Genomic DNA, 27,535 nt, shown 5'->3' with positions numbered 1-27,535 from the left:
GCACATATTTTAACCAAACCTTTTTAACAGCCATGATTCCAGCTTTGTGGAAAAGTGTCTTGGTAGTAGCCTACCCTTACAAAAAAGTGGTGATATCTCGGATCTCAACAACTACTGTCCTACTACTATCTAAACGTCTAGGGCTGTAGTCAACCAAAGAAAATCTTGGTCGACTGAAATCGTGCATACTCTTCAACTAACTGATTAGTCACGGGTGGGGATGTAACGGGACAGAGTGCACAGTGAACCCAGCAGTCACACATTTCTCTGTTCTCTATTTCTCTGTTTTGACCCATTATTGCTGACTTTGGAGCTAACCCCCTTCACTTTTCCAGCACTTGCGGAAACAACAGACGTGACTTTTTAGCATTTATAAACTGACACACTGTAGTCTGTACTGTACATTTACTGCCAGACTGACAACTTACTGCTAACTCTGCTCCGCTCGCATCCACCGTAACTTTTCTGTCACTCCTTCCCACTCGCTACGCAACATATTACGCCATATAATGCTATATTCCTTAACAGAGTTACGCTACCAATAGTTTCCCAGGCAATGACACAGAGGTAGACTCACGTACCAGAGCAGCTTTGCACAGAGACTCCGAAAGGCTATTGATTTCCAAATGAATGGATATTTGGCGTAATTTTTGGCAATAAAAAAATTCTTTTGGCCTGGTGGGAGGTCTTGTTGAGAAACACTGATTCGGTAAACACTCAGTAAACTTTGAGTACGGTTAGACCTAGCAGTCTCCATTAGTTTGGGCGAGTTCAAAATTCTGAAAACAATGGGAGTGTTTTGAATACACCCCCGTTTTCACAGGTAATTTGTTAGTCTGTCCCTTCCACCGCAGGAAATAATAGATTAATCCTGGAAAGCTATTGCTGTAGCACTTTTCTCTTTATGAAAGTAACAATGAGACCAATGAGAGTTTGGTCGGACGAGTGCATATCGACCAACTAATTGACCGATCCGTAAGTTTTGTATGTTTTTCTGACATTACCCAAGTTGCCAGATCATCTATGAAACACAATCTACTCTCACAATCTACACATGACATACAATTTCAACCCATCTGTCACCACAACCTGATTTAAGGGGCATGTGCACAGCTGCTCTCTGCACAGGCAGTCTTCCCTCCTGTCCTCCTCCTCCCTCTGCTGCTGATGTGATTCACTGCTGCAGGTACCGCTGGTAAAGAGGGGCTGGTTTGTCTCAGCCAGCAGCTAAATTCACAAGAATTTGCCAAATTTTAAGATACGTGGCAAACTCAGATAAACAGTTAGACTTCATACAGACAGCTTTCGTGTTATTAGCTTAACCGGCACACTGCGGTTGTAAACCATACCAGTGGTGGATGGGACACTGTGGCCAAAGCAGTTGAAAATATCACATTTCTACATGTTTATGCTTGTTGAACAGGTGGTTTGATAGAGTACTTATTGGCTTTTTACTCACGATGATTTTGTTGCACTTACAATAATGAGTGTAGTTGTCGTCAGCTTGAGTAAGACATTATCTCTCGCTTCACCAACGACAAGAAAAACTCCCTATTTTGAAACATAAATGGCAGGTATGAAATGTGAGTGTAAATGGTTGTCTGTGTCTATACTATATGTTAGCCCTGTGATTGACTGGCGATCTGTCCAGGGTGTGTCCCGCCTCTTGCCCAATATCAGCTGAGATTGGCTCTAGCTCCCCTGTGACCCTCTAGAGGATAAGCAGTAAAAGAAAATGGATGGAAGAAAATGGATGAGTCCAGCATGGGTAGGCTGATGCATAAACTCACCCTATAACCTAGAAACAGCCAGGGGGAAACTAACAGCTGGTAAGTAGAGAGTAGAGATGTGCAGAGAGCCCAGTATTTGTATTTGTATCTATATTTTTTGAGGCAGCAAAATTATGTATATTTGTATTCGAATATAGTGGAAATAGGTGTAAAAATTCAGTTTTTGTGTTTATTACACTTCTTTTTTTTAGGATATTAAAGTATAATCGTATACTGTGTAGAGGAGAACTTCAGAAGTGATTATTGCTTTGCACTATTAATTTATTACCTATTTTTACAACCTAACTTTGTGGAAAGGAGAAGGGGAACAACAGGTTATGGAGAGTCCCTTGAAAGCACTTCGCTTGTGTCAGTAGCTCAGCTTTATCTCCGGGGAACCCCCCCAACTCCAGGAGTGATGTCCAAATAAGGAAATGTGTGTTATGAAGCAGGTGGATGTGACTCCCCTTGTTGAGACCTGCTGATAGACAGTGGAGCAGAGGAGAGAGATGGAGATAGCCTTGTAACCAATCCATGCTGGTATTTAACATGTTTTTTCTCTCTTCCTGAAAACAAATAATTTTTAAAGCATTTGTACAAAATAAGTGTTTGTTAAAAACCCACTATTTGTGCTTTGCCAAGTATTTGTACTCGGGCACACCCCTAGTAGAGAGTAGAGTCTATCATTTAGACAATGACACATTTAGGTTGTTTTGGCTAGGTATATTTGATTTGAAATGAAACAATGACTGAAGAGGAAAGTGCTGACTTACAAAAACAAAACCACAATGATTTATGATGAAGAATTAATTTCATGGTACCAGTATGAGCTATTGTACTGTACTTTCATGTGTACACTGTACAAATATTAACCATCTCTTCTAGTCATCTGGTAGATTAAAAGACATTGCTTAAATCCAAACCTAAATTAATGTATTAATTAAGTGTCTTGGATTTGTTACTTCTTGTTTACAATTGTTTGTACTGATATCACATATCTTTGTCATACTTTGATAAGATGTTACATCCATGAAAAGGTCCAGGGGATGAAGGGAGTAACAATAAAGAATTACCCAGATAAGAAGGAGGAGTGGGAAACTGAGATGTATAAAAATAAGAGAATTTATTGTACAATATATAAATGTGAGCAAAATATAATATCTTCAACAAAAAGTTAGCCTCAGAGAAGCCGGTCAACCTATGAAACACAAACAAACAAAGTTACACAAAGTCATACGAGGAATCAAATTCAACCCTCCCTACAAGTAAGGAGTAATTTTACCGATCGGTACCAAAACCACACAGATGTGGTTGACACACAGCAAAGCTGTCAAGTAGCACACACTGCCCCGACTGACACTCTCCTCAGGCTTTTAACGGCAGGTGAGCTGATGAGTGAGAGCACAGATGAGCCCACTTAGTAATCACTGGGGCAGGGTGCACCTAGAGTTTGTCACAGCATCAGGGCTGTAACATAAGATGTCTGGCATTAATCTGTGTGGTGCCTCTCTGGATCACTGCACTTTTTCATACAGAAGAATTAGGCCAGGCTGTGTATGTAATCACTGATTAATACTAATTATAAATTAATTTATTATAAATTTGTCAATGGCTGTAAAGACCGGTGTGAAAGCTAGTCTTGGTAGGTACAGTTAGGGACTCAGAAAGCAGACATGTGTAACCCCAGCAAAGCCATTCGAGGTGAGCAACATCCATGATCTGTTTATTGGCCACATCTACAGATGTCTTCCCTGGTGTCTCATAAGCTCTCTACTCTGGTCCTCTGAAAACTGTAATAAAAGAAAATGTTTTGTTAAGTTTAAAACAGATGTGAAGACTGCATGAAGAAAATAAATGACTATGAAGTTAATCTTTCCTCTTTACTTTGATGGTGTTTCCATCCACAGATGAACAGTATAAGAATTGTAACATTAGTTTTTACTTGTAACTAAAGTTCTCCAACTTTAGTGGACCAAAGTGTCAAACTGTTTTCAGTCATTGACTGTCTGAAGTCTGTCATCCCAGAGGACACTTATATCTCCCCTTGTTATTCTACACCAGGCCTGAACTACAAACTAGACCTTTACCTTCAGTCTGATTTTCGGTGAGTGACACACCTGTTCAGCTGGACTGAGGTCCAGTGAATGACAATACCAGTCGAGAACATCCAACCGCTGGGTCATAAAAAACTCTCCAGCTACAGTTGCTGTATACTGAGGATTGTCCTCCTCCTGCAAGGGTGTGGCCAAATACAAATATGTAATTCTACAAAGCACAAATAGTGGGTTTTTTTTTTCCGAATATTTGTTTCATACAAATATTTTTAAAATTATTTGTTTTGGGTAAGAAAAAAAAAACATGTCAAATACCAGCACACAGGTTGGTTACATCACGATCTCAGTCTCTCTCCTGTGCTCCGCTGTAACGTCTGTCAGCAGGTCTCAATGAGGGGAGTCACATCCACCTGCTACATGACGCACATTTCCTAATTTGGACATCACTCCCAGAGTTGGGGGTGTTCCCCAGAGATGAAGCTGAGCTACTGACACAAGCAAAGTGCTTTATAGGGACTCTCCATAACCTGTTGTTCCCCTTCTCCTTTCCACAAAGTTAGGTTGTAAAAAATAGGCAATAAATGAAAAGTGCAAAGCAATAATCGCCTTTGAAGTTCTTTCCTACACATTACACGGTGTGTCTCTGTGTTATGGGTGTATAAATAGGTAGAGGTCTGTCTGCCATGAGGCGATAAGTAAAGTTTTAGCTCAGTAGTCAGCGCAGTCACCTATGATCTGGGAGACTCCAGTTCGAGACCCGGTGTGGGGATCTCCTTTACAAGGTAGTTTATTCATGGATACTTATTGTAACACTTTAATTTTCTAAAATTAAAAGCATAATAAAAACAAAAACAAAAACAGGATTTTTAAGCCTCTTTCTACTTTTATTTGAATACCAATACAAATAATTTTGAAAATGTTCAACTAAATGTGCTTTCAACAGCTAAAGGGCTAACATTGTTAACTTAGCATTTCCTGCAATAATTTAGCTCACAAGCTAACATTAGCTAGTTAACTTTCATACTTAACGTTAGATTTTGTTTTCTCTTAGGTTATAACAGATATAGTAGCTACACAATAACCAATAAGTATTTTGTATTTAATTAAACAGTATAATGTCAATAACTTTAATACTTGCCAATAAAGCAAGCTCTGGATGGTTGGTCGGGAGCTGTATTTGTGGTGAAAGTGACAACGCTGAAGCCTTGTTTGATTCTATTGGCTGCTGGAGGAAAGGGGTTGGGTTTCTGTTAGAAGGGCTTTCCAACAGAAAGCCCTGAAGGCAAACTTCTCCCATGTGTGTCTTGCAGTCACATGATTGGCAAAATTATCAGCGCTAATGCACCTATCTCACTGTAAAACCAAGTTTTTACATTACTGTTTGCATGCAGATTGAACAAACAAGAAACAACATGTTAAATTGCGAGCTTCAGAGGTATTGGCAGGTGTATTTTTGACCTCTGGCGAGAACCAAGCTAGCTGTTTCCATCTGCTTTTGGTCTCCAGCTCTGTACTGAACACACAAACATGAGAGTGATATAAATATTCTCATCTAAATTTTGGTAAGAAATTGAATAAGCTAATTTCCCAAAATGTTATTTTTGAAGTGCAAACCTTAATAGATTGAAAATAGCATATAACAACTATTATTTGACTGTCAATCAGACTAATTAATACTACATTGTAAAAAACTTTTACAAAGATTTTTACAGTAATTAACTGGCAGCAATTGACAACTTACTGTAATTCATTTTACATTAAGTTACTTGTCAATTCAACAAGATTTTAATTACCTATTGTAACAAACATTTAAATACCTCTTAACAGCAATCTTAACAATCACAGGGAAAATGCAAGTAAAATTAATCTAAAAGAAATAGGATGTGATATAAAAATCTTGATGAGCAATACCTTTTGACCATACTCTAGCGATGTCATTGTTTCCTCCTGATATTCAACTGTGAACGTATAGCAAGATGTGAAGATGGCAGCCAAGGTGGTGATGAAGTCAGGTCTCCATCAGCAGCATCCATTTGGTCGTACACGGGATCTCAGGTTTAGGTTCTCTTGATGAATAATAATCAAACACTGAATTAACAACAATTCTATCACCTTAAAGTACTGTTTTCTCTTTGAAAACTAATAAACTTACACAACAGAGACAATATCGTTTTTGAGTTAGTACATGAGAACAGATCTAAGCAGATGACTGCTGAGGTGCTTGTGGTTAAGCCAAAATAAATATAAAATATAAATATAAAATATCTAAAGACAGGCACATAGTATAACAAGCACAACTGCCACAAGAGCTGACTAACTTGGCTTTGTCTGTGGATTTTAAACCTTACCCAAGTGGCAACCTCTTGGGCAGTAAAATGAAGCCAATGTGGAAGTGCCAAAAACTGCAGTTTCTTGAATGGCCACTTGAGGCTGGCTCCAAAAGCGAGTCATTCCCCATAGACCCCCATGTTAAAATGCCCAACTTTACAGCAGAAATAAACATGTTTACAGCCTGGTACAAAAAACGGTTTTGGTCTCTGTAGCTAATTTCCCCTTTCATGACCACTGTATGGGGGGAGAAGGGAGAGAGTTGCTCCTGCTGTTCTGGACTGACGGCTAACTTTAACATTTCTCCTCACCATGCTGCAAGAAGTGCACTGTCCAGACTGCAAAAAATATCTGTTGAACAGACTTCTTTGTGGTCTCCTGTATCTTCCAGTGCTCATTTATGAATGTTCAGAGTTTGTTGCGTCCTTAATTTCAGAGTACTCAGCAGTTAAATGTTAGCTGGTGAAGTCAGCAAGCTGTAAGATGTCAGAAAGTCCATCTATGATACCGTCTGACAACTTTACACCAAGCAAAAACAGACAAGAACATGAGCACTTGTAAAAAGAAAATCCTTTAAAGTAAAAAAAGATAATGTAGTGAACCAAAGAGCTGTTAAATCCCAAACCGGCTGCAGTGAAGTAAATTGATTTGGCGCCCAGACTGACTCAGTAACGCTGTTCAAATTTGAGATCACGTGATGTTTTTCTTTGGCTCAACCAATCAGCTCATGACTTCACTGATAGTCTGACAAATGTAAAAACTGAAAGAAACAGCCTGCAGAAGCATGAACAAACAAGGCCATCTTGAAGTATTTGAATTCATATGAAAAGAATAATTATGTCAAACTAATATTTAAATTATTTAATCTGCACCATGAATTTGAAGGATTAAATTTGAAGGTATTACAAAATAATCTTCAAATTAGTGATTTTCTCTACAAAAGGGAAAGCTAATACCTTAAATAGAGTAACATGATGGTGTCTGCAGTAGTATCAATATTACTGTGATTTTCTACAGTACTATAATAGTTACTGTGATTTTCTATAGTAACATACAGTTACTGTGATTTTCTACAGTAACATACGGTTACTGTGATTTTCTACAGTAACATACGGTTACTGTGATTTTCTACAGTAACATAATGGTTACTGTGATTTTCTACAGTAGTGTGTTCACTACTGTGATTTCTACAGTATCATTATGATTACTGTTTTTAGGCCCAATGCACAGTACTATATTGTAAAAATATTCACGGTAATTAACTGTGCAGAAACACAGTAAATTACTGTGGATTTCACAGCCAGTTTTTACAGTGTACACATTGAGGTCTCGCATTGATACTCTGTATTAAGACAAAAATAAAACAAACAGAATTGTATATTTTAGTAAAAATATATTAAAATAGTCATTCACACGAAAAATAACAGGTGGAAATTGACAATATAACTCCAGGTACAGATACAGCTAAAATCTTAAACTGAATTAAAAGATAATCACCCTGCCTCTGTAAAATAGATGGAATTAAGTGTTCCTTTACCTCTCTCAAGGTACATAGTGGTGCCTCCACATTTTCAATTCGGTGTTTTATGGTGTGTTGGGAGGAAATTTGGGGATTTGGGTGAAGCTACTGTGACAAAAATGAGTTATTCAAAATGTTTTTGGATTTGCTGCTACTTTCTGCCTCCCCTGCCACATTGAATACAGTAACTTAATTTATTGTACTTGCTATAACAATAAAACCATCTGCAAAACCCAGGCTGGTATTGCATCATCAAATTGTTTGCAAAGACAGCCAATCAATAAACTTTTGAACAATTTTGGAACAAGCATGTAATTTTAGTCAATTTGTCTCAAACCAAGAGAAAGAACCTTTAAGTGAACTACTCTTTTGGATTTTTTAAATAATAGTCTTGACAGGTTTACTTGAAGTTTGACAGATATAGAACTGCCTCTAATTGAGGAAAGTATTTCCAGATTATCTCCTCCACTGCCCTTCATGGAGATAAAAGGAAGCAGGTTTATGCAGCAAACAATTCATGGTCTTCTACAGAGGCTGCCGCAATTCTTAAGCTCTCACCCACAGCTATGGTAAATGTACCATTATATGACTGCACTTACCTCATAGTGGCCCTAGTGAGGCTATTGCTCTGTGTCTCTGGTGATGGTACAACATTACCCCTGTAATGATGCATCACGCTTCAATCACATCATTATAAATCTGATGCCTTGAGGAAACAGAGCTTCTAGTAATGGATGGATGATTAAAGGTGCATGTGGAGCAGACAGACTGACAGACAGACAGATGAGTGAACAGATGATATACGTTTTGAGAGAGTAAAGAGGATAATGACAGTTCAGAACATTAATTGGCGATTTACAGGTGGGAAGATAGAGCAGCAAAGCAACAAATAGCTGCATTTAAGATAGCCAGTTGTTACAGAAATCCAACACTACTCAGGGAGAGTTTGAAGCTAAACTGGGCATCTCAGTCTATTGTGACCCCAAATAACAGCATGAGGTAACACCTTGAAATTTTTCTATCTAGAAATTATGTGACATGATGTGAGCTTGCACAAGTCTGTCAACCTGCCTGTCATTGCTTTATGCCAAAGGACATTTGAGGCAAAAGACACATTGGTAAGCATTGATATAACTAGGTGTTTTTCAAAGTTTTCACTCCAGTTACAGGCTTATAGTTACTCATGTTTTGCAGGGACCTAAAACTAAGACCTGTATCAGGTCCATTCCTGAGTCTTTAAAACCCAATCCAGCTGAACATAACTGATACTCCCAAATCTGAAACGTGAACCTGAGCTCAGAGAATAGTTTTGCCTTATTTCCTTCATTTCTGACCATTAGCTCTCTAAGCTAATTCTAAGCTTTATGCAACAAAAAAGCTCAAACATGTCAGGCCCTGACTAAGTTTTAGGCTGGGTAGTAGAAATCCAAAGATGTGTTCAGACTGAAAATGAATCAAATTGTAAACAATCCGGCCATTGCACACAGTGTCAAACAAAGTAGGCACAAATAGATTTGCTCATTTGAGGCGAAGACACATCAGTGCCAGTTAAAAACCACATTATCAGGTTGAAAATTCATGCTGATCCTGAAACTGTATAGATTTGCATTATAATCATGAAGAGACTATAAGAAAATAACAGAAATTAAAGCTGCAAGCAGCGATGATCGGGCCCTCGCACCCTTGAGCACGTCGGGGCACAGCGCAGTCAAGGGGCTTCTGTCACGGGCAGATGTCTTCAGGCCCAGGCTGTTTTCAGACAGTGTAAGAAAGAGATAAACATCATCTCCTTTGTCCACTATTTTGCCTGCTGCTGGGGCTGCTTCCTTGAAATTTCGAAGGGGGCGCTATGCAGCCAGTTTGCATCACTGACTGAATATTGTCATGTAGACGTGTTCAGGCCTGGACTGTTATCAAATGTGAAGTTTCAGGCAGATCTGACCATGTACACCAAAGTTATAGCAATTTCCTCTGTAATGGCGAAACATCAAAACTCAACGCCATGCCACAGCCACCCGCTTCAACGTTATCTAAATCTTTTAATAACTTTTGATCACAAACTAGTCTAGATGACTCACACTGATTTTGAAGTCGTTATGATGAATTCTGTAGGAGGAGTTTGTTAAAATATAAGACATGCGAAATCGCCACATGATACATGTGTGTACCGATTTTCATATATATAGGTTTAACGTGGCGCGGGGGCTGCTTCGTTGAAATATTGTAGGGGGCGCTGTAGAGCCACTCTGCCACACTTATGCCAGCCACCGATACGATATTATAGACTGTATGACCTGCCATGTGTGTGCAAATTTTTGTGAGTTTTCAAGCATGTCTTGGCCTCTAAAAACAGCTTTGTATTTTGTGGCGAACAATATGTTGCCATGGCAACAGCTTTTGATGAAAACTCAAAGGCTTCAGGAGTTATCATCATCAAGGTCTTACACCTTGGCTTACCAAATTTTATGTGTTTCTGACTAACCTGTTAGGAGTAGTTTACAAAAGAGTGGCGCTTAAAACTCAGATGATTCAGATCCAATATTGACACATGGATGTGTTCAGGGCAGGACTCTGGGTCTTGTAGGATCATGTATGCCGGAGTTATGGCCAGTTCAGTTTTCATGGCGAAGGATCGAAATTCGCCACCCGGCCACACACCCTTAGCAATGTCGAAAACTCACCGTTTTTATAACTTTTAATCTCCCAGGTCTGTAGATCACACTGACTGAATTTGAAGTCGCTGAGGTCAAATCTCTAGGAGGAGTTTGTTGAAGTATGCTTGCTGGAAATGGCAAAATCTGAGTCAAAATGGCAACTTTGATCCAAAATGGCTGACTTCCTGTTGGATTTAGGGTATGTCTCCAAGAGACTTTTTGGTGCGTCTGATCATGATACATATGCATACCGAATTCCTTTCCTCTATGACAATCTGTATCGAGGGGCTCAATTTTCTTAATTTTCTAGGTGGCGCTATGGGCCATTTTGCCACGCCCATGTTCGAGACCTATAAAATATAAAATTTTTCGCCACTTTTGATGTATGTGCAAAGTTGAACAACTTTTGTGTGCATGTTTAGGCCCTCAAAAATGCATTTGTTTCGGAAGAGAAATAATAGAGAAAAATTCCTTGAGTTACAATAGGGCCTTCGCGCTGTCAGTGCTCGGGCCCTAATAACTGCAGTTCTGTGTGAGATCTGCATATGCTTTTCTAGCTAGATGTTAGTTGTAAATAAACAAACAAATAAATAAACAGGAACTGCAGAATCATTGGTAACATTTGCACAAATAACACAAGGCAAAAATTTGACACAATTAATATTCACTACATGTCTTTTCTAGGCATACCATATATTTTTATATCAGTGGTAACCTACATGTTCTACTGTAAATTTCACAAGAAAGTTTTTAGCCATTTGAAATAGTTTTGCTTCTTTTGCCTGTGTGTACATATCAGTGGATAGAGGACTGTCATTGATCCAGGAATATAAGAACCATATGACTGGTTGATTCTTAACTCTGTCAAAAAAAAGCACAATATTAGAAAAAAAAAACATAAAAAAGTTCATATTCATAGTGATGTGAATATTTGAAGAGTTTTGGCACTACAGTTCCCATCATGCTTTGGGAGATGCAAAAAAATATAAATTTGGAATGGAGTCCATGAGTAAGCCTAGCCATTGAAGACTACAATCAACTGGATTATTTTCGATTATGAAGAAAAAATCTAAATACAAGGCAAGATCTGAAGTTATAATGAGAACTTTTTTATTTATCTTTAATGGGCATCAGAGATTTGTCACTTTCTGTACAGAATTGTGCATACAGGCATATATACTGTACATATATAACATCAGATTGTACTCAGTAACTTGTCTATCAATGAAGGTGGGATGCCCTACACTGTTGAGATCTTCAACCTTCCTTTTTAAAACATACTCTTGTCTAGTATAGCTTTAAAAATAGAAGTTTGCCCTGAAGGACAGCAATATGATGGAAGGGGATTGCGACTGTGGAGGGAGGGAGGGAATGAGGGAATGGTATGAGTTAGACTGCTACTCAGAAGATATACAGTCTGAGCGTGCTGAGGGTTTCATAAATTCATCCTGGAACACTCAGCTCAGCTGCCATTTGTCCAGTGTCTCAAGCAGTGCTGTTGGTATTTTTCCGTCTGCTAATGCAGCAAGTGACCTCATGTTAACTATCCCGAGATGCATGCAGCTCTAATCCTCCGAGCCATGATTAATCAAACCCCCATGGAGAATGTAAATGCTATGTAGTAGCTGCCTATCAATGTATAGTAGACTCTGGAAATTATAATTGAAAGTCTATCTAATAAGCCTTTTAATATGTGACCGCAGACATAATTCTAATCTATTTCAGAGAAGTGAAAAGTTCAGTGAATGTGAATTAAGGAGGTTTTAGGCTTTCAGTTGAGTGTGTGTGTGTGTGTGAGTGTGAGAAAAAGAGGGGAGTGTGAGACAGAGAACAGAAGAATAAGAAAGAGTGAGTTTTCAGATGTAACAGGGAATAACTCTGTCGTCCTCCTTGCATACCCAGAATCCATTTTCCTCAGTGAGCTGTATCACTCTAATAGGACTGATATCAGCCTTGTGTGCTTGTACAATGTTTCAATAACTCCCCCTTGCTTAATCTAACATGTGGACCTACTGCTCCCATCGAGGCAACAACCTCACAATGGATTAAATCAGAGCAGTGTGTTCTGAGCTGCATTTTACACCCATACACAGCCATTGATTAGCCCTTAAAAAACCACTCGGCAAGGCAGACAGCTTTCACTTAGAATCATTGTCCTTGAGAAACTATCATTTTCCATTTAATGTAACTTTCATCTTCCTGGGATCAGGTGACGTTGGACTATTTTATTGGTCTATGCTGAAAGTTGCTGTGACACTAAAAATAAGTCATTGGCCCCTAAATCAAGCGAATCTGTGACAGGGGCAGATCAATAGCCTGATGATTTCATTGTCCCATGGTCCGGGGTGTTGATGGTTTTGCTTCTGATGAATGCTACTGGACTGATCCAGGAGAGTTAGCCCGATGCCAGTGTATTTGCTCACCATGGCAACTAGCCTGTAAAAAATCTCAAAGGACTAGTAAATGAGACAAAATTGCCAATGTGCCATGAATATTTCTGTATTTTCATGGGTGTTTTTAAACTTCAAGCATGACGCTCTCAGAAAAATCTGAACGCTTCAAACAAGACCTTCAGTCTGGATTTAACAGCTATATGGAAAAAAGGTGGAGAAAATAAAAATTATTCAATGTCAAATGATTCCTTTATTTGAAGTCACACAAGGCATTCTGCGGCTTCTTTTGCTGCATTTTTAAGATTTGCATGCTTTGGGTTTTTTCTCTGTCTTCATGTGAAATTGGAATAGCTCCTTGATTGAGCCTCAGGCCTCTCAAAATAAATTAGACCTGACAGCCCAGATAGGTCATTCAAACTTTCAGTGATGGTCTGAAATGCTAAATTTCAACCAAACACAAATTTCGATTTAGTGCTTTGACCAACATTTGAATATTGCAGCACTCATTCAAAGCTAGTCTTGATTGAACTGTTTAAAGCTGGCGTATGATTCTTTTCTATGTAAATGAAGTTTAAGAAATTATGAAATGCCTCTGCTTGCCTGTCATGTTGGACAAAAACTACCACTCCAGCTCCGAGATCAATGTTATGTGTTGAGTATAACCCAGATGGTGGCATGAAGTGGACCCTGATATATGACTGAATATATAATTATGGCAATTAGTCATCTTAATATACAGCAGATGAAAGCTGGAAAGTATTTACTTAAAGAGAAATGTGACACAGCACTATCATTTTAATCATAATCTTACTATAACTGCTGATAATTTATTTTTTATCCACACAAAATTGAAATTCACTAATGCTTTTCTGTTTTTACTATTGCATTAGATGCTTGAGTGGACTCTTCTCAAGTAATAATATCACAGTACTGTGGAACAAAGATATACAGTTTCCTCTAACCTAACTTTGGAAACACATCTTCTACATCAAACTAATCACAAAAACTTTTGTTTCTGCATGAATGTACTCCCACATAAAAACGTAATTTTCAGGTATTTCAGCCAGTTGCTGTATGCATGTTAATAAGTAATTGCTGCCAGTATCTGTCGTCCACAGCTGCTTTGAGTCTTTATGACAGACCTCTGTTTCAGTTGATTAAAGCCCTACAGCTCTCTGAAGGCAGTAGAGCAGATATGTGAGTTGTATCTGTAGACTCTAATTTGAAAACTTACATTTACACACAGTGATTCATTATTAAATCAATGGACAATCAGCACCAGGCTGCTGCAAAATTAACACACAAACCTCTGGCCAGTTTTAACTGTATTCTATCAGGTTGCACAATGCAAACCATTGGGTGTTGGAAATGGTGACATCCTGGGAATACACTAGACATTGTCCTCTTTCCAACCTGTTGGGCAAAACTATAATCCTAACCCTAGCCCCTAACCCTAACCCTAACTAATTTTTACTTAAATATATGTAAAATATGTAAATTATATACACTTTTTAAATTTGATTTTATATGATAAATCAGATGACTGAAATACACTACTTGGCCAAAAAATATATGGTCAATCAAACATTACACTCACGTGATTGTTGAACATCTCATTCCAAAACCACAGGCATTAATGTGATGTTGCAACAGCATCCACTTTTCTGCTTTCCACAACATTTTGGAAACTGTCTCCAATATCTTTGTATGCTACAGCATTAAACCTTCCCCTAATTAGAACTAAGGGGCTGAGGCAAAAATAAGCAACATGGCATCAGACCAAAAGGACACAAAAGTATGTGAGTTCTTCTCATGCGCCTTAAATCAGTCCTGTAATCATCTGGCAATTCAAATCTCTGTAAGTTAAAAACAATATACAGTAAAATACTGTCACAATATAGAAAGAATCATTTACAATATAATGCTCTCATTTTTCTTCAAAAATAATTTCAGATGAATATGCCAATGTAAGTATTACACACATACAGCAAGTGTTTCAGTGTACTCTAAAAAGGTGTTACTTTGGTGCAATTGACAAAAAAAACACAGCAAAAAGTTGGGTTTACGTTTTTTTTTATTTTACATTTATTGTTGCACAATTGTGCTTGACTCTTGAATATACTGTATTGTCTGATTCATGAACACAATCACTTCACTTCTTGGCAATCTTTCTGTTTTTTATCCACATTTTCTTGTTCCACTTGTTGCCTCCTTATTCAACTAGCCTCTTTACCATTTCTCTGAAACAGTTCAAGCTTTTGAACTGTGGATCCTTGCACTGTTGAATTTAAGTTGTTTACATTTCTGCATAAATGCCACCAAAACTCCCTGTACTGTACAGAGTGTTTATCGCACCTGGCAGGTGACGAGTTTCATTCCTATGCTGATATTTTGTTATGTGTTGTGTGTATGTACTATATGGACTATATGTTGACGTGTGTGCTAAACGATGTACTTTTACTCATTATTTTACTTTAAGTAACTGTTTAATATTCAGTCACAGCTCTGGTGTAGGATGTGTTGTTTGTGTCCATTATAAATACACCAGCTGAAGTCACTACCCACTGACCGTAATGATGTGGCCCCTGTACTCCTGCTGGGACTCATGTTGCTGCGTTGAGCACAAAAGGGACTTAATTACGCTCTTTCCCTGCTCACACTGAATTCTCGAGGGGACTTTTAATTGCAACAAGTTATTCATCAAGTGTTCATCAGACCTTTCTGATTAAATTTCAGGTCAACTGACTACGGAGCGACGTACCAGAAGCTGAATGACAAAGTAGGAGCAAAGACAATACTCAGTTATTTGTACGTGAGCCCTAACAACAAGAGAAAGGTAATGTTCTTCTTTTGTTAACTTTAAATTTAATATTTGTCTTGATTGTGAGAGTTGCTTTTGTTTTCTCCTCACTGCTGGTTTGATTCACAGTGTGCAAAATCAAATACAGGCAGACATATTGATGTTGTCTGACTCATCGACTCTGTTTGATGTCCGTCTCTCCCTCTGTCACTCTCTGCAATGTCAGTAAGATTAATTAAACAGTAGTTCATTTATTAACATCTGGTATCCACCCAGGCAGTTAGCTGCCTGCAAAGAAAGTACTGTCTAATTTCTAATATTAATGGATGTGCCAAAGTTTCCTTTTATTTTATGTCTTTCCGGAACTAAATCAATTATAGGCCAGACAAAGGGGATGAAAGACAAGAATGGGTTCATATTCACAGACACTCATTGCCCCCTCCTGTTCCAAAGTTTGGGTCAAGTAATGGTTGGAACCATCTTTCTCTGTTCACTCCACGGTTCCACCTTCCTCACTTTACACGACTCTAATCAGGAAGGGTCATTTTCTGCGAGTTAATTATTATATTATAATGAAGATAAGATGCAACTCCACCTCAGTTCAGAAGCCCAGCCACCCACCTGATCCAGTTAGGAGGTCTGTCATTGATTGGGACATTTCAGAGGTCAGTTAAAGGTGACAAGCCAGCCGATGACACAGAGATGGTGAGTGCAACCTGAATACAGAGAGCCACTTGTGGCTGCACAGGGAGGCTGGAATGTCTTTAAGTTGTTACCAAGTTGTTACAATGAAGATGCAGTTTTACTCAATATGAGAGATGTTACAGTGTTATTCTGTGAGAAATATGCAGATAAATATACATTTTACAGTAGAAGAGAAAATATCGAGTACCAAACCTTTCTTGCTCAAATACAGTGCCTTCTATGTAGAGGCACCTTCGTCTTATTTACCGGTGTTGACGCATGTCGATTCTCCAGAAAAGTAACAAATCCATCACATTCTTTTCCCAGACCTTCCTCCTTCCCTTCTGTCTCTATGACCTAAAGTTATGCTTCTAGTTTAGAATTCAATACAGCCAGTATTTGTCACATTTTACACTTTTAGATGATCAATCTTGCAATTTGCCACATGTACTTCTGCTTCAGTCATGTTTAAACAGTTAATACTTTTTGACTGGCGGCCCTCACCCTCACAGCTTGTAGTCTACTTTGGTTGATGGGTGGGTCAAGTGTTTCAGGTTTTGAGTCTCTGCAAAATTAAATTGAGACCTGAGAGGAATCAAGTCCAATAACACAGGCAAAACTTTTGCATCTTTAATTCAGACAAACAGAATGTTATTGACTTAAAGGCTTCATCATGTTGGAATTTGTGTCTGTAACTTTAACCCCTAACTCCCGAGCACTGCATTTTGCACAAGAAGCAGCCATGCAGGCAGCTGAGTTAGTGGTAGACTGAAACAGTGCAGTGTTAAAAGAATGCAAGGATTTTTGTTGGTGAGGGTGTGTACCATTAAGACAATGAAATACAATCCAGGAAGGCCGGTTTGAGTAATAGATGCATGCATTTAAAGGTGTATCAGACACCAAAACACTGCACAGTGGTTTGTAAAACTATGAGTCAGGATTTTACAGTGGTATCATTTGAAAGTGTCCCACCTTGCTGTGAGAAAGCTGCACCTCTGCTGTAGTTGTACTGCATTTGAGGTACAACCTATGATGTGTTACAGTGTAATATCAGTAGCTGGCACTCAGCTTAAACTCAATTTTACACAGGTAAACCCACTACTGCACTGTGGTTGTTCTACTGAAGGGCATGGGTTTTTATGTCACGTCGCACTACATTCAGATTGCTGTTAATTGAACAACCAAAAGAACAGATAACATGTTGGGCAGGTAACATTCAACCTGCCATATAGCTGAACTATATGTAGCCTTACAATTCCACAACATGCTGCTTTTCCACAGCCATAATTATTGTCATTACTAATGTCTTTGTCTTCCCCCAGTAATAAAATATTTGAACATTTTAAAGGTTTTGTTTGATCCAAAACACATATTCAATGTCCGTCACAGTTGCACCGCCGGAGCTCTCTGCCTTGGTACCCCTGCTGTGTCAATAGAGCGGCCCCACTGCACTTTTTACACAGAGGTCTTGTGTCAGTCGGAATGTGGCCTTAGCCAATCCTACTAAATTTCACTTTTTATACATAGTTAATATGTGTTTTTGCTGCAAAAACTAAATGTGCCTGTCCTAAGGGAAGAAGGGGAGTGTGCTCCTTCCTAATGCTCAAGTAAACCTGGAAATTGATGTTTTGAAAGTAGCAATTAAGAGCCAGGTAGTTTTTAATCAGAGGTTTTCTCAGCTGGTTGGGAGTTGAATGAGGTAACAGAGGCAACAGCTCTGTCTAGGCTTAAAACAAGATTAGAGGCAGCACATCAGTAAATGGTGAGTGTTAACCACTTTTGTTGGGCTCAGGTCCATTTGGGTCAATTCGCTAACATTCCCCTCAGAGTCAGGCCCATTAGGGTCAATTTGGGCATTTGTGGGTTATTTCTGAATAGTCTCTTGTCCATGTACATTTGGGGTACATGTAAGGAAGTGATGAGGTCAGGAAAAATGTCTGGATCCATGAAGACCTCTTCTTCCCTTGCCTTGTTGCGTCTGTCTGCTGGAAAGAGCACAATCAATGGCAGTTTTTAACTTTCTAGTTTTAAAAAAACCTCAGGTCCCTCTTCTACTAATGATCACTGATACTCACTGAGACTGCTATTCTCAGATTTTGACTAAAAACCGGGCAAATAAATGTAAAGTTGGCTTGGAGCAGAGGTAAAGGAAAGAGGTAAGGCCTCAGCCCTTGTTAGATGGAAACTTGAGTCTGACAATGTAAAGCTGAGCCTTAGGGGGCAATATACTCCATCAGAGGTCAAACAGCTTCGGAAACCCCCCTCCCCCCATAGCTTTCTGATATTATTAGGAAGGCTTTTGTAGGGCCATTTCTATAACCTTCCAAAACCAACAATCTGACATTCACACCCTCTTCACGCCATGATTGGTAAACGTTGTGGAGGTGAGAAAGTTGTCAAGGTTTTCACTTGCCTCTCTAGCTCTCTTTTTACATTCTTGACATATATCAATTTCAGTCACTTTTAAAGTGAACAGCCATATGCAACACTAAATGCCTTCCAGGAGAGACTGTCTCCCTCTCTGTGATGGCTGACTTCTCATTCTGCCTCTGAGTGTAGTCATTTGGAACACTTTTAATTTCCAATGTGGTCTCCTACGTGGTTGGACAACATGTTGTACGAACTGGTTCTGATCGACAATAAAACGACCCTAATACAGCTGGGGTGCTATTGGGCTTAACATTAGGCATGCTAACGTGCTATGGCAAACCTACATTTAGCATGTTAACATGCATCTTGCCATGTTCATATTATGTCAGTGTAATTTCCAGTTTCTGACATGTTCTTCAAGGTATTTAAATTCAAAGTCAATGGCTATATTGTATTAAATTGTTAATACACAGTATTTTTAACAGACTAAATACAATTCTGGAATCACACAATTACCTTAAGTTGTGTAAGACGTTGACACTCACAATTCCTCTTCTTCTTCAATTCTTCATCCATCCCATGACATAATTAACAACAATTATGTTAACGCACTTATGTTTTGCGTAATGTTCGTATACAAATGTTAGTATGTGAACTTAGGAAGTTCACAGTTAGCATGCTAACATGCTAACACACACATCTCTTCCTATCTCTCTCCATATCGCTCTGTTAGCTACTAGACCCACAAACAGTGAAGTGTGGTTTTATATGATGGGTGTGGCTAGCTACTTGCTACTTTACTCATTGGATGAACTTCTGTAAACACGCCTGAGTGCAGGATGTGTCATCAAACATTTGAAACAGTTTTACAGGAAGAGAAAAGACAGGGGTCTGTGTCCGACATCACTCCCTATTTACTATATAGTGCACTACCTTTACCCTCCGCCAGTTTATTTAAGTGTCTGAATGCTGAGTTTATAAACATATCCACCATATATGGAACGAAAACAGTAGTATCCATGGCATGTACACTACTTTCTGCTAACAATCCCACAATGTAATGCTCCACATTTTAAAGATGTGAAAACTACTACTAAATCACTCTACAGCTGATGGTGATACCACAAAATGACGAAGGTTAGTTAGTGTCCGAAATCTTGATTTGCTGCTCACTATTGAGTAAACTATTCAGTGTCTATTATATTGGGGGTAATGAATGAGTGAATAAGGGAGTGATTTCAGACACAGCCAGAGATTTTGATGTAAAAATACCCTGATACTGATTTTTTGACACATATTTGCATATAACAAGAGATAAATGAACAATTAACTGGTAAAATTTCTTTTTCATTTCATGGGGCCTTTAACATGTGTACATGTAGTACGTTAACATGATAATGTTTAAAGATCCCCTCCACTAAAAATGTGTTTTGCTCCTTGTTCCTACAGTTGGATGTTTGAGCGCCACAGTGCAGAATGGTGGATGTGCAGACTTTGACACTAGAAGGCTGTTTTCACATTCATCTGGAAAAAGTGGAAAGTTTCTCTGCGCTCATTGAAAATCCGATTTTAATTGGTGGGCCTACGAGCTTGATTTGTGATATTACAACTAGTTTGGAAGGCAATCCTGGTCCAGTATTCAACTGCAAGTGTGATGTGGAAACTTGAAGCCTCCAGTGCACAAACACTGAGAATGGACTTTACAGTGAAGTAGGAGACATCTTGTGTCCAGCAGTTAAACTTCTGAAATGAAATATATTGACAAATCAGGGGATCACCAAAGACATTTAGCATTTATTGTGCAGGTGGAAGAACATTTACTAAGCAAAAATTAAACACAAGTAAAATAACACAGAGAATCAGATATGGGAAGCAAACACACTTACATAAATGAACTTTTACAGTCTCCCTGCCCACATGCAGTAAATTCCAAGCACACATGCTTGTGAGGGAGGGTAGCAGAGACTGGAGGTTCGTCACTCTTGTTGTCACCCCCGGCATGGCGCCATGTGACCGCTGCTGGTGGCAGACAAAAGCCTCTCTCTTCACCCAGCAGTGGAAGTAAATCAGGTCTTTGTGGCTGCGGGGGGATAGAGGGAGTAAAGCACTGGAGGACAGAGGGGGAGACAAAGAGAAACAGCACAGAGAGAAACAGAGTGAGCAAGTGAGCAGGACATACGAGAACGGGAAAGAGACAGCAAATAAACTGACAGAGAGCAAGTAAGCGTGGAAGAGTGGAGATAGGAGCAAAAGAAAAAAAAAGAGTGATAGAGCACTGTTGAGAGAGAGAGAGATGTGGCCCAGGGGTCACCCATGGAGAAAACAGACCGACAACACAGCAATTACATCAATTTTCATATTGTGGCTTTATACAGAGGCTGTACCTAAGAGGACACATCTCGAGCACACATTAGGGGAAATGATTTTGGGTTTTAGCCTGAGACTATGTGTGAGGGCACATTATTACAGTAAATGCTGGGGATGGTGAGTACTGGTTAAAAAAAGAAAAAATCAGATTGCAGTCTCATACAAATGGGTATTGCCTAATGGTTTGAAAACAAAGAGGAATTTTCCAGGGGAAGCGTATGAGTGACAGATGGATTCAGTCTTTACTACTTTACTCTCAGTCTGTGAGTTCTTTTTAAGGAATACATAACTGCTTTTTCTCATGAATGTATTGACTAAAACAACAATTGCTGGCCTCAAGTGTTTTCACGGCAAAGGCTTCAATTGTGTTCACGTGTGTGTGCTTGCCTGCGTGCATACATGCACAGTGTTCAAGCACAATTACAGCCTTGTGTGGCTCAGACGACAACAACAGGCAGGTGGGTGGAATATGAATTCAGGTCACATGAGACCTCTTCCACTGTCGAATTTCAAAAACTTTTGTTGATTGTCTCACTTTTGGATACAAGTGCAGACTTAAAAGTGAACTTTAATATTTCATATCCTCAAACTGTCCTCAAAGTGACGAAAAAAAGTCTAGTAGAAAGACAAACAGAATCCACTATCAGGAAAAAAAAGAGTAACTAAGAGAAACTTAGAGGAATTTCAAATATTAATACTCTCCATTATATAATATTGATTCCTTTCTCTGCAGTAGTGATGAGTGTCACCTTACTGGAAGGTTACGCTCAATATACATTCATCAAGTGTGAGAACAAGCTGATGATAGTATCACCAAAACACCTTACTTCTTAGTTCATGCTTTTTAATTGTATTTTTTGACATATTTGCCTTTATTTGGACATTTTCCATTATAACTGAATTTATTCAAATACAAAAATACAAAATTCATTTGCATTTAAACATTATCAAGCCAATAATATAATCTAGTGCTGTCCCTTCTTAGCCAATTAGCTAATGGGGGTTTTCCATACACATGCTGGCTTGGCTTGACTCTGTTTGACTCGGTGTGTCAGCCCGGCGCTGCAGGGATTTGCATCTCCATTACAACAGGGCTAACCCCTTGAAGGTGTGTCTTTAACTGATGATGCACTTACTCAAGCCCCCAGGAAGTGCGGCAGGCCGTTACTAGTTGTCAAGAGAGTGACTGTAAAACAGTGGATACATTTCTTTGAGCGTGGCAACTCCCATGAAATAACTAGTTTCACTATAATTTGATTTGGTGTAACTCGGTGCGTTTAGACAGGTAGTGGAAATGCAAATCAACACAGCATGGTTTGACTCAGCATGACCAAAAGTGCCAATGGAAAAAGACTATAATAGATCATCAGGGTTATGGACGAGCAAGACATTTTTAGCTGATGAGTCGTCATAATGGTATTGGAATGTAGGCATGAAATAATATGACCTGGATCTACACTTGTCATGAGCAGACTGCATTGAATAATGAAGAAAAAGGAACAAAAATGAAAGCAGTGCATTAACAAAGTCAAAATTTTTAAACAGTAATAGCAGATGGAGATGCAGATTGGACTCAAAAAAGTGATGCCAAATTAGTCAAAAATACATATCTTAAATAGATCTATAGATCTATCATATTAATATATGTATTATATGTATACATAATATATATGTATATATGCATATGTATATACTCAAGTCAAATTTGTTTGAATTTTGTTACTTTACTTTTATTCTGGGTTGAAGCTAGTTTCCTTGGATGCTACAAGTTAGGCTTTTCATAGCTCTCTGAAGCTGAATGCACCAGTTAAATGGGGCACAGCTACTTTCTTGATCATGCTGTGAATCATAGATGTGGAGCAGCTCCCTCCAAGGTTCTGGTGGTTTCCTCAGGTGCTGTTGCAGAGGAGAGGCTGTATTCCCAACTGTGTGAAGAAAACAAAGTTTGTTGAAGTCTGAAAATGGGTGTAATTGTTGCACACACATGCAGCAGGACAGGTCATCTGCTTTGCTCACGCAAATGCAGAGTCATTATTAATCCTTATGATTTCAGTCCTGGCTGATCTACATGAAAGCTCACTGTGGCTGCTCCTTGTTTCATTAATTATTATTTAAAACTGATCTGCTGTCAAAAAATGCAGAAAATGAATGTTGTACATGTTGTACATGAATGTACAAATACATCACATTTACTTCTCAAGTTGAATGATTTTAATGTGAAGCTGCAGCAGGATGCTCAGTTTGTGTAAGCAGCAACTTAATACAGCTGACACAGTGTAAAATGTGAATACATTAAAGAAAGGCTAGAAAAAAAGTGGCAACCATAAACAGCACCAAAAATGGGGTTGGTTTTCATGAAAATCTTGAGGATTATAACTTTAAGCAGAGGATGTGTAACAGAAATAAAAGGTGTTGCTTTTTCTAGTTTGTCTTATTTACTCTAATTCATGGGCTTTTTTCACTATGACATTTTGACATGTCATAGTAGGAAAAGCACAGATGTAAATAATAAGATTAATGATGGCTGAATTCCATTTAGATGCTTCAGTTTCAGAGTCCTCGTGTTGTGAATGCTGGCTTACTGTCACACTGTCATGGCTGTTACTGGAACACTTGAATATAACAGAGCTGTTGGTTATGTTATTAGTAACACCTGTGCTTTTGCCAAATATGACAAGTCAAAGTGTCAGCCTTTAAAAAGGAAAGCTAAACACGGAGAACATTCGTAGGAAACTATGTCAAACCTATATTTATAAGACTTAAAAAGTGCTGAAGTGTAAAAAACAGGTTTTCAAAGATTTTGTCTTAAAATACAGCAATTTTCATGCAGAACAGAAGAGAAACTTCTTTTATGTATTTCACCGGAGTTAAAGACAAATACTCATCAGTATGCTGAAAATTTCAATTTGTCAAAAATATAATTCTGACATCAGTATATTAACATTATACTTGATATTATATATCAAGTACAATACCTAATGAATTGCTTGACATTAAAAACTAAGAATAAATGAATTAAGATAATGATAAGGTATTAATAATAATTCAGTTTCCTAGAGAACAGAAATACAGTACACTTAAAGGACTCAAGGGGAAAAATATGAGAGCTTGATTGTGATTGTGTTTCCTTTGAAATGTAGCTAAAAGCTTGGCCACCACATACTGCTGATAAACATGTCTGATGAATTTTGGCAGCGTTGTTTAAATGCTTTTAAGGGTAGTAAATATAATTTGTGTTATTTGTGCGACAGCTTCATAGTCCAGTTGTGAAGAGGACAGAAAGACTTTGTTTAAAAGGAGAATTTCCCAATTATGTAGAGTTGATAATCAAATTATTTAGTCCAGATTTTATGTTCTGACAAGCAATGAGTCATTAGTAATGACTGGAACATCATTATCACATATCAGAATTCATAATAATATCTCCTAACCTCTTTTGGTCTTTAATAAGCAGTTAGAAAAACAACTTCAGAGATTTCTCCATCACATCAACCAGTGGATTGACCAGATTTATTATATAAATCGAAGACAGCTCTAAACTGAATAGATATACTGCTATTTCAATGACAGCAAAAAGGAAGAGATATTCCCCTTGACGCCAATTTCAAAAGTGAAGATGGTCTTGGTCTTTCGTTCATCTGCAGTCGTCTTGTCGAACTCTTTGTTGAGTTTGAACTTGAACCCAGCATCATCCACGCTGATCACCCCCTCATTTAGTTATTAATGGAAAACTAGTTCAGTGCCCATTCAAAACGTGCCTGTTTGGAACGGGCCAATTCATCGTCCTCCATTATTGCTGCTTCAGCGCATATAAAAATGAATACTGTTGATGTGAGGTGTAAATGCACGAACAATAACATTCTATTATACACATATGTTAATTGCTGCATTTAAAAAATAAAATACATAACAGAGAGCTTTTGAAAAGATGTGCATCTTAAAATGAAGCGTTATTTTCTGTAGTTTTAGTTTGGATCATTTGAGTGGATGGACAGAATCTTAGGCTACTTACTACAAAAGATTAGTGCTCATATGAGACACACTGCTTTTGAACTACTGTGGGAAGTAGCCTAAGAGTCTGTCCATTCTTGATTAAAAGCTCTGTTTTCGCTGTCTACTCTTGCTGATACTAAAAGATGACGTGAAAACATTGCACAGATTGGTCCTCTTGTTCTTTGTATGTACTGCTGCATTAGTTTGATGTAATGAATGAATGAGAGGGAGAAATGCAGAGGAGGAAAATAAAACAGAAACTAAGAGCATCTGTCTCCACAGTAAATCATCTATTGAGTGTTTGATGGTTGTTTATTTGTGCTGTGAAAGAATCAGAAAATAATGTATTTCTTTCATTGGCGGGCTTTGTCTCTCTCACAGAAAACTTTCCACTGCTGTCTCTCCTCAGCAGCCTGTCTCTCTGTCACTCGCTCCCGTTCTCAGTTCGCTCGCCTTTCCTCTCTCTTTATTCTCTTGTCTTTTTTAAAATGAGTCTTGAAGCCGACAACAAAGCCTAACTTAACTTAACATTATCAAATGAAGAGAGATGTACTCCCCTCATCTCTCTCATGGCATGGTTGTATAGATCTTGCTGATTGCTTGTTTATTCAAAGTTTATTAATATTAAACAAGTTGCATGTACAAATTGTGAGCTGTGAATGAGTACATACACCAACAACATGAAAGAAACTAACATTCTTTTATACACGTTTGTACATTCTGTTATAAATAATAAGTACTCTGATAGTACATAAATGTTCTTTTCTCATTTCAAGTAAAATAAAGGCTGCATTTAAAATTAAAATAACGGTCATCCTAAAATAAAATGGATTGATTATATTGGGCTCTTAGATCGTTCCTATTTTCTGTGCCTTCATTTCGGATTTAAGTGGGTATATTTGCTCTAAAAGATTTGTGCTTTGTCTGTAGTGGCACTTCACAATCACCACGGTCTCAGAACAAACTGGTTTTGAACTGCCTGTGGAAGTATTTCCTTTGTTTTACACACTCTGAGCGCTTCCTATGCTCAGCCATGTACCTTAACGCTATGCTTTCTGTGTACACACAGGGTAAGAGTGTCCATTCTTGATTCAGGGCTCTGTTTTTGCTGTCTACTTCTCTCTTTTTAGAGCACTTTTCTCTGCTTTGTGTCATGACTTGTCTCTGGTCTCTCCCTGACATGCTGGCTAAGTGTGGAGACGATCTGATGAACGGAGATACGCGAAGGACACACATGCATACAAATATTCATACATACAGAAATTCCTTCCTTTAGTTGAGAGATAAATATTCAAAGAAAAGGTAGAATGCAGAAGAAATTATTTGTTTTAACTGTGTGCATATTTTCAACATAAAACATTGTATGAACTAGCCCACAGCAGCAGTGCTACAGAAAAATGATGGAATTATTGATTAAACAGGTCAAGTGTCATTAGGACACATGCTTGCTTACTCCAGACATACCTGGAGCGATACCAGCTGGTGCAGCAAGGAGCATACTAGCAACACTTCCTTTACTGCACAGGGATAAAACCAAGAAAATGGAGGTGAAGTGTCTTTCTGTCCACCGGCTTTTAAAGGACACGATGAATGCCAAATGAATCACAGCGAATCAGCCATGCTTTGCTGGCTGGCCGCGCACGCAGTGGTAACACAATCGAGGAGAAACTAACGTATGCGGGGGGGGTGGGTAGTGCTAGGAGGGGACGCAACATCTGTCAGCCCTGAGGCACAATCTCCAAATGGCTGCAATGAGCGGAGAGGCAAGCGCCCTGGAGCCTGAGAGAAGACACAGCGACAGAGGAGGAGAGACAGGCTGTGAGACATAAATACAGATGGACAGAGATGGAGGGAGATAGAGACAGGTTGACAGAGTGTGAGACACAGAGATAGAAAACGAAGAGAGAATCTGAGTTGTACGGAAGATAGAATGGGTAAGTATAGGTGAGCTGTGGGATTCCATCAATATTCTTTTTATGTGTCTTTATGGGACATGGCCCACAGCATGGGAGTGAAAGCCATACAATTCAATGCTTCTGACACTGCCAGGATAAGGGACCTGTATCCCACTCCAAAAGCATTAACTTATGCTAATGTAAAGTGCTCTGCATAAAAGCATCCACCAAATGGCATATGTTGTTATATTATTTATTAATGATCACTGGGAAGAATTCATTTCACTTGCTCAAGACAGATCAAGATGTCTAATCTGGGAATGCTGCTAGTTAATTAACTAAACATATCTTGTTTGTCTTTTTCTCCGTTCATTCATACATAATGAATCAATAGCTCTGTGTTTTCACACACAGCCTGCACGCCTTCCAACTTATGTACTACCATAAGGAGTTGCTAGCTTGCTAGCTGAGATGGAAACCCAATTACACTGAAAGGCGGAAACTGACATGTTACTGTTTGTCAGGTCTGACAGGGGTCTGAGTGAGCTAAAATGTCAGGCAGTGTTAAATTGGCCCTGGCTTAAATGCCTCAGATCAAGAGACAGGAGTTACGTTTAATAAGACGGATCAAACAGTTGAAAGCACCTGGTCGATGCAGTGGACGAGGCAGTGAGGAGAAGAGAAGTAATAATTTTGAATTTGTGTATCA

General features: G+C 38.6%; 1 protein-coding gene across 4 annotated transcripts in view; it reads left to right on the top strand.

Moving 5' to 3' along the window:
* Positions 1-27,535, top strand: part of LOC122979262 (VPS10 domain-containing receptor SorCS1) — a 172,727-nt gene that overhangs the window by 77,716 nt on the left and 67,476 nt on the right. For all 4 annotated transcript variants that reach the window (XM_044346579.1, XM_044346578.1, XM_044346580.1 and 1 more), the window contains exon 3: positions 15,454-15,553. In XM_044346579.1, coding sequence (XP_044202514.1) covers positions 15,454-15,553 — 100 coding nt within the window. The remainder of the gene's footprint in view (positions 1-15,453; positions 15,554-27,535) is intronic.

Source organism: Thunnus albacares, chromosome 3, assembly GCF_914725855.1.
Source record: "Thunnus albacares chromosome 3, fThuAlb1.1, whole genome shotgun sequence".
NCBI classification, from domain to species: Eukaryota; Metazoa; Chordata; class Actinopteri; order Scombriformes; family Scombridae; genus Thunnus; species Thunnus albacares.
This window is presented reverse-complemented; position numbering and strand designations above follow the sequence as displayed.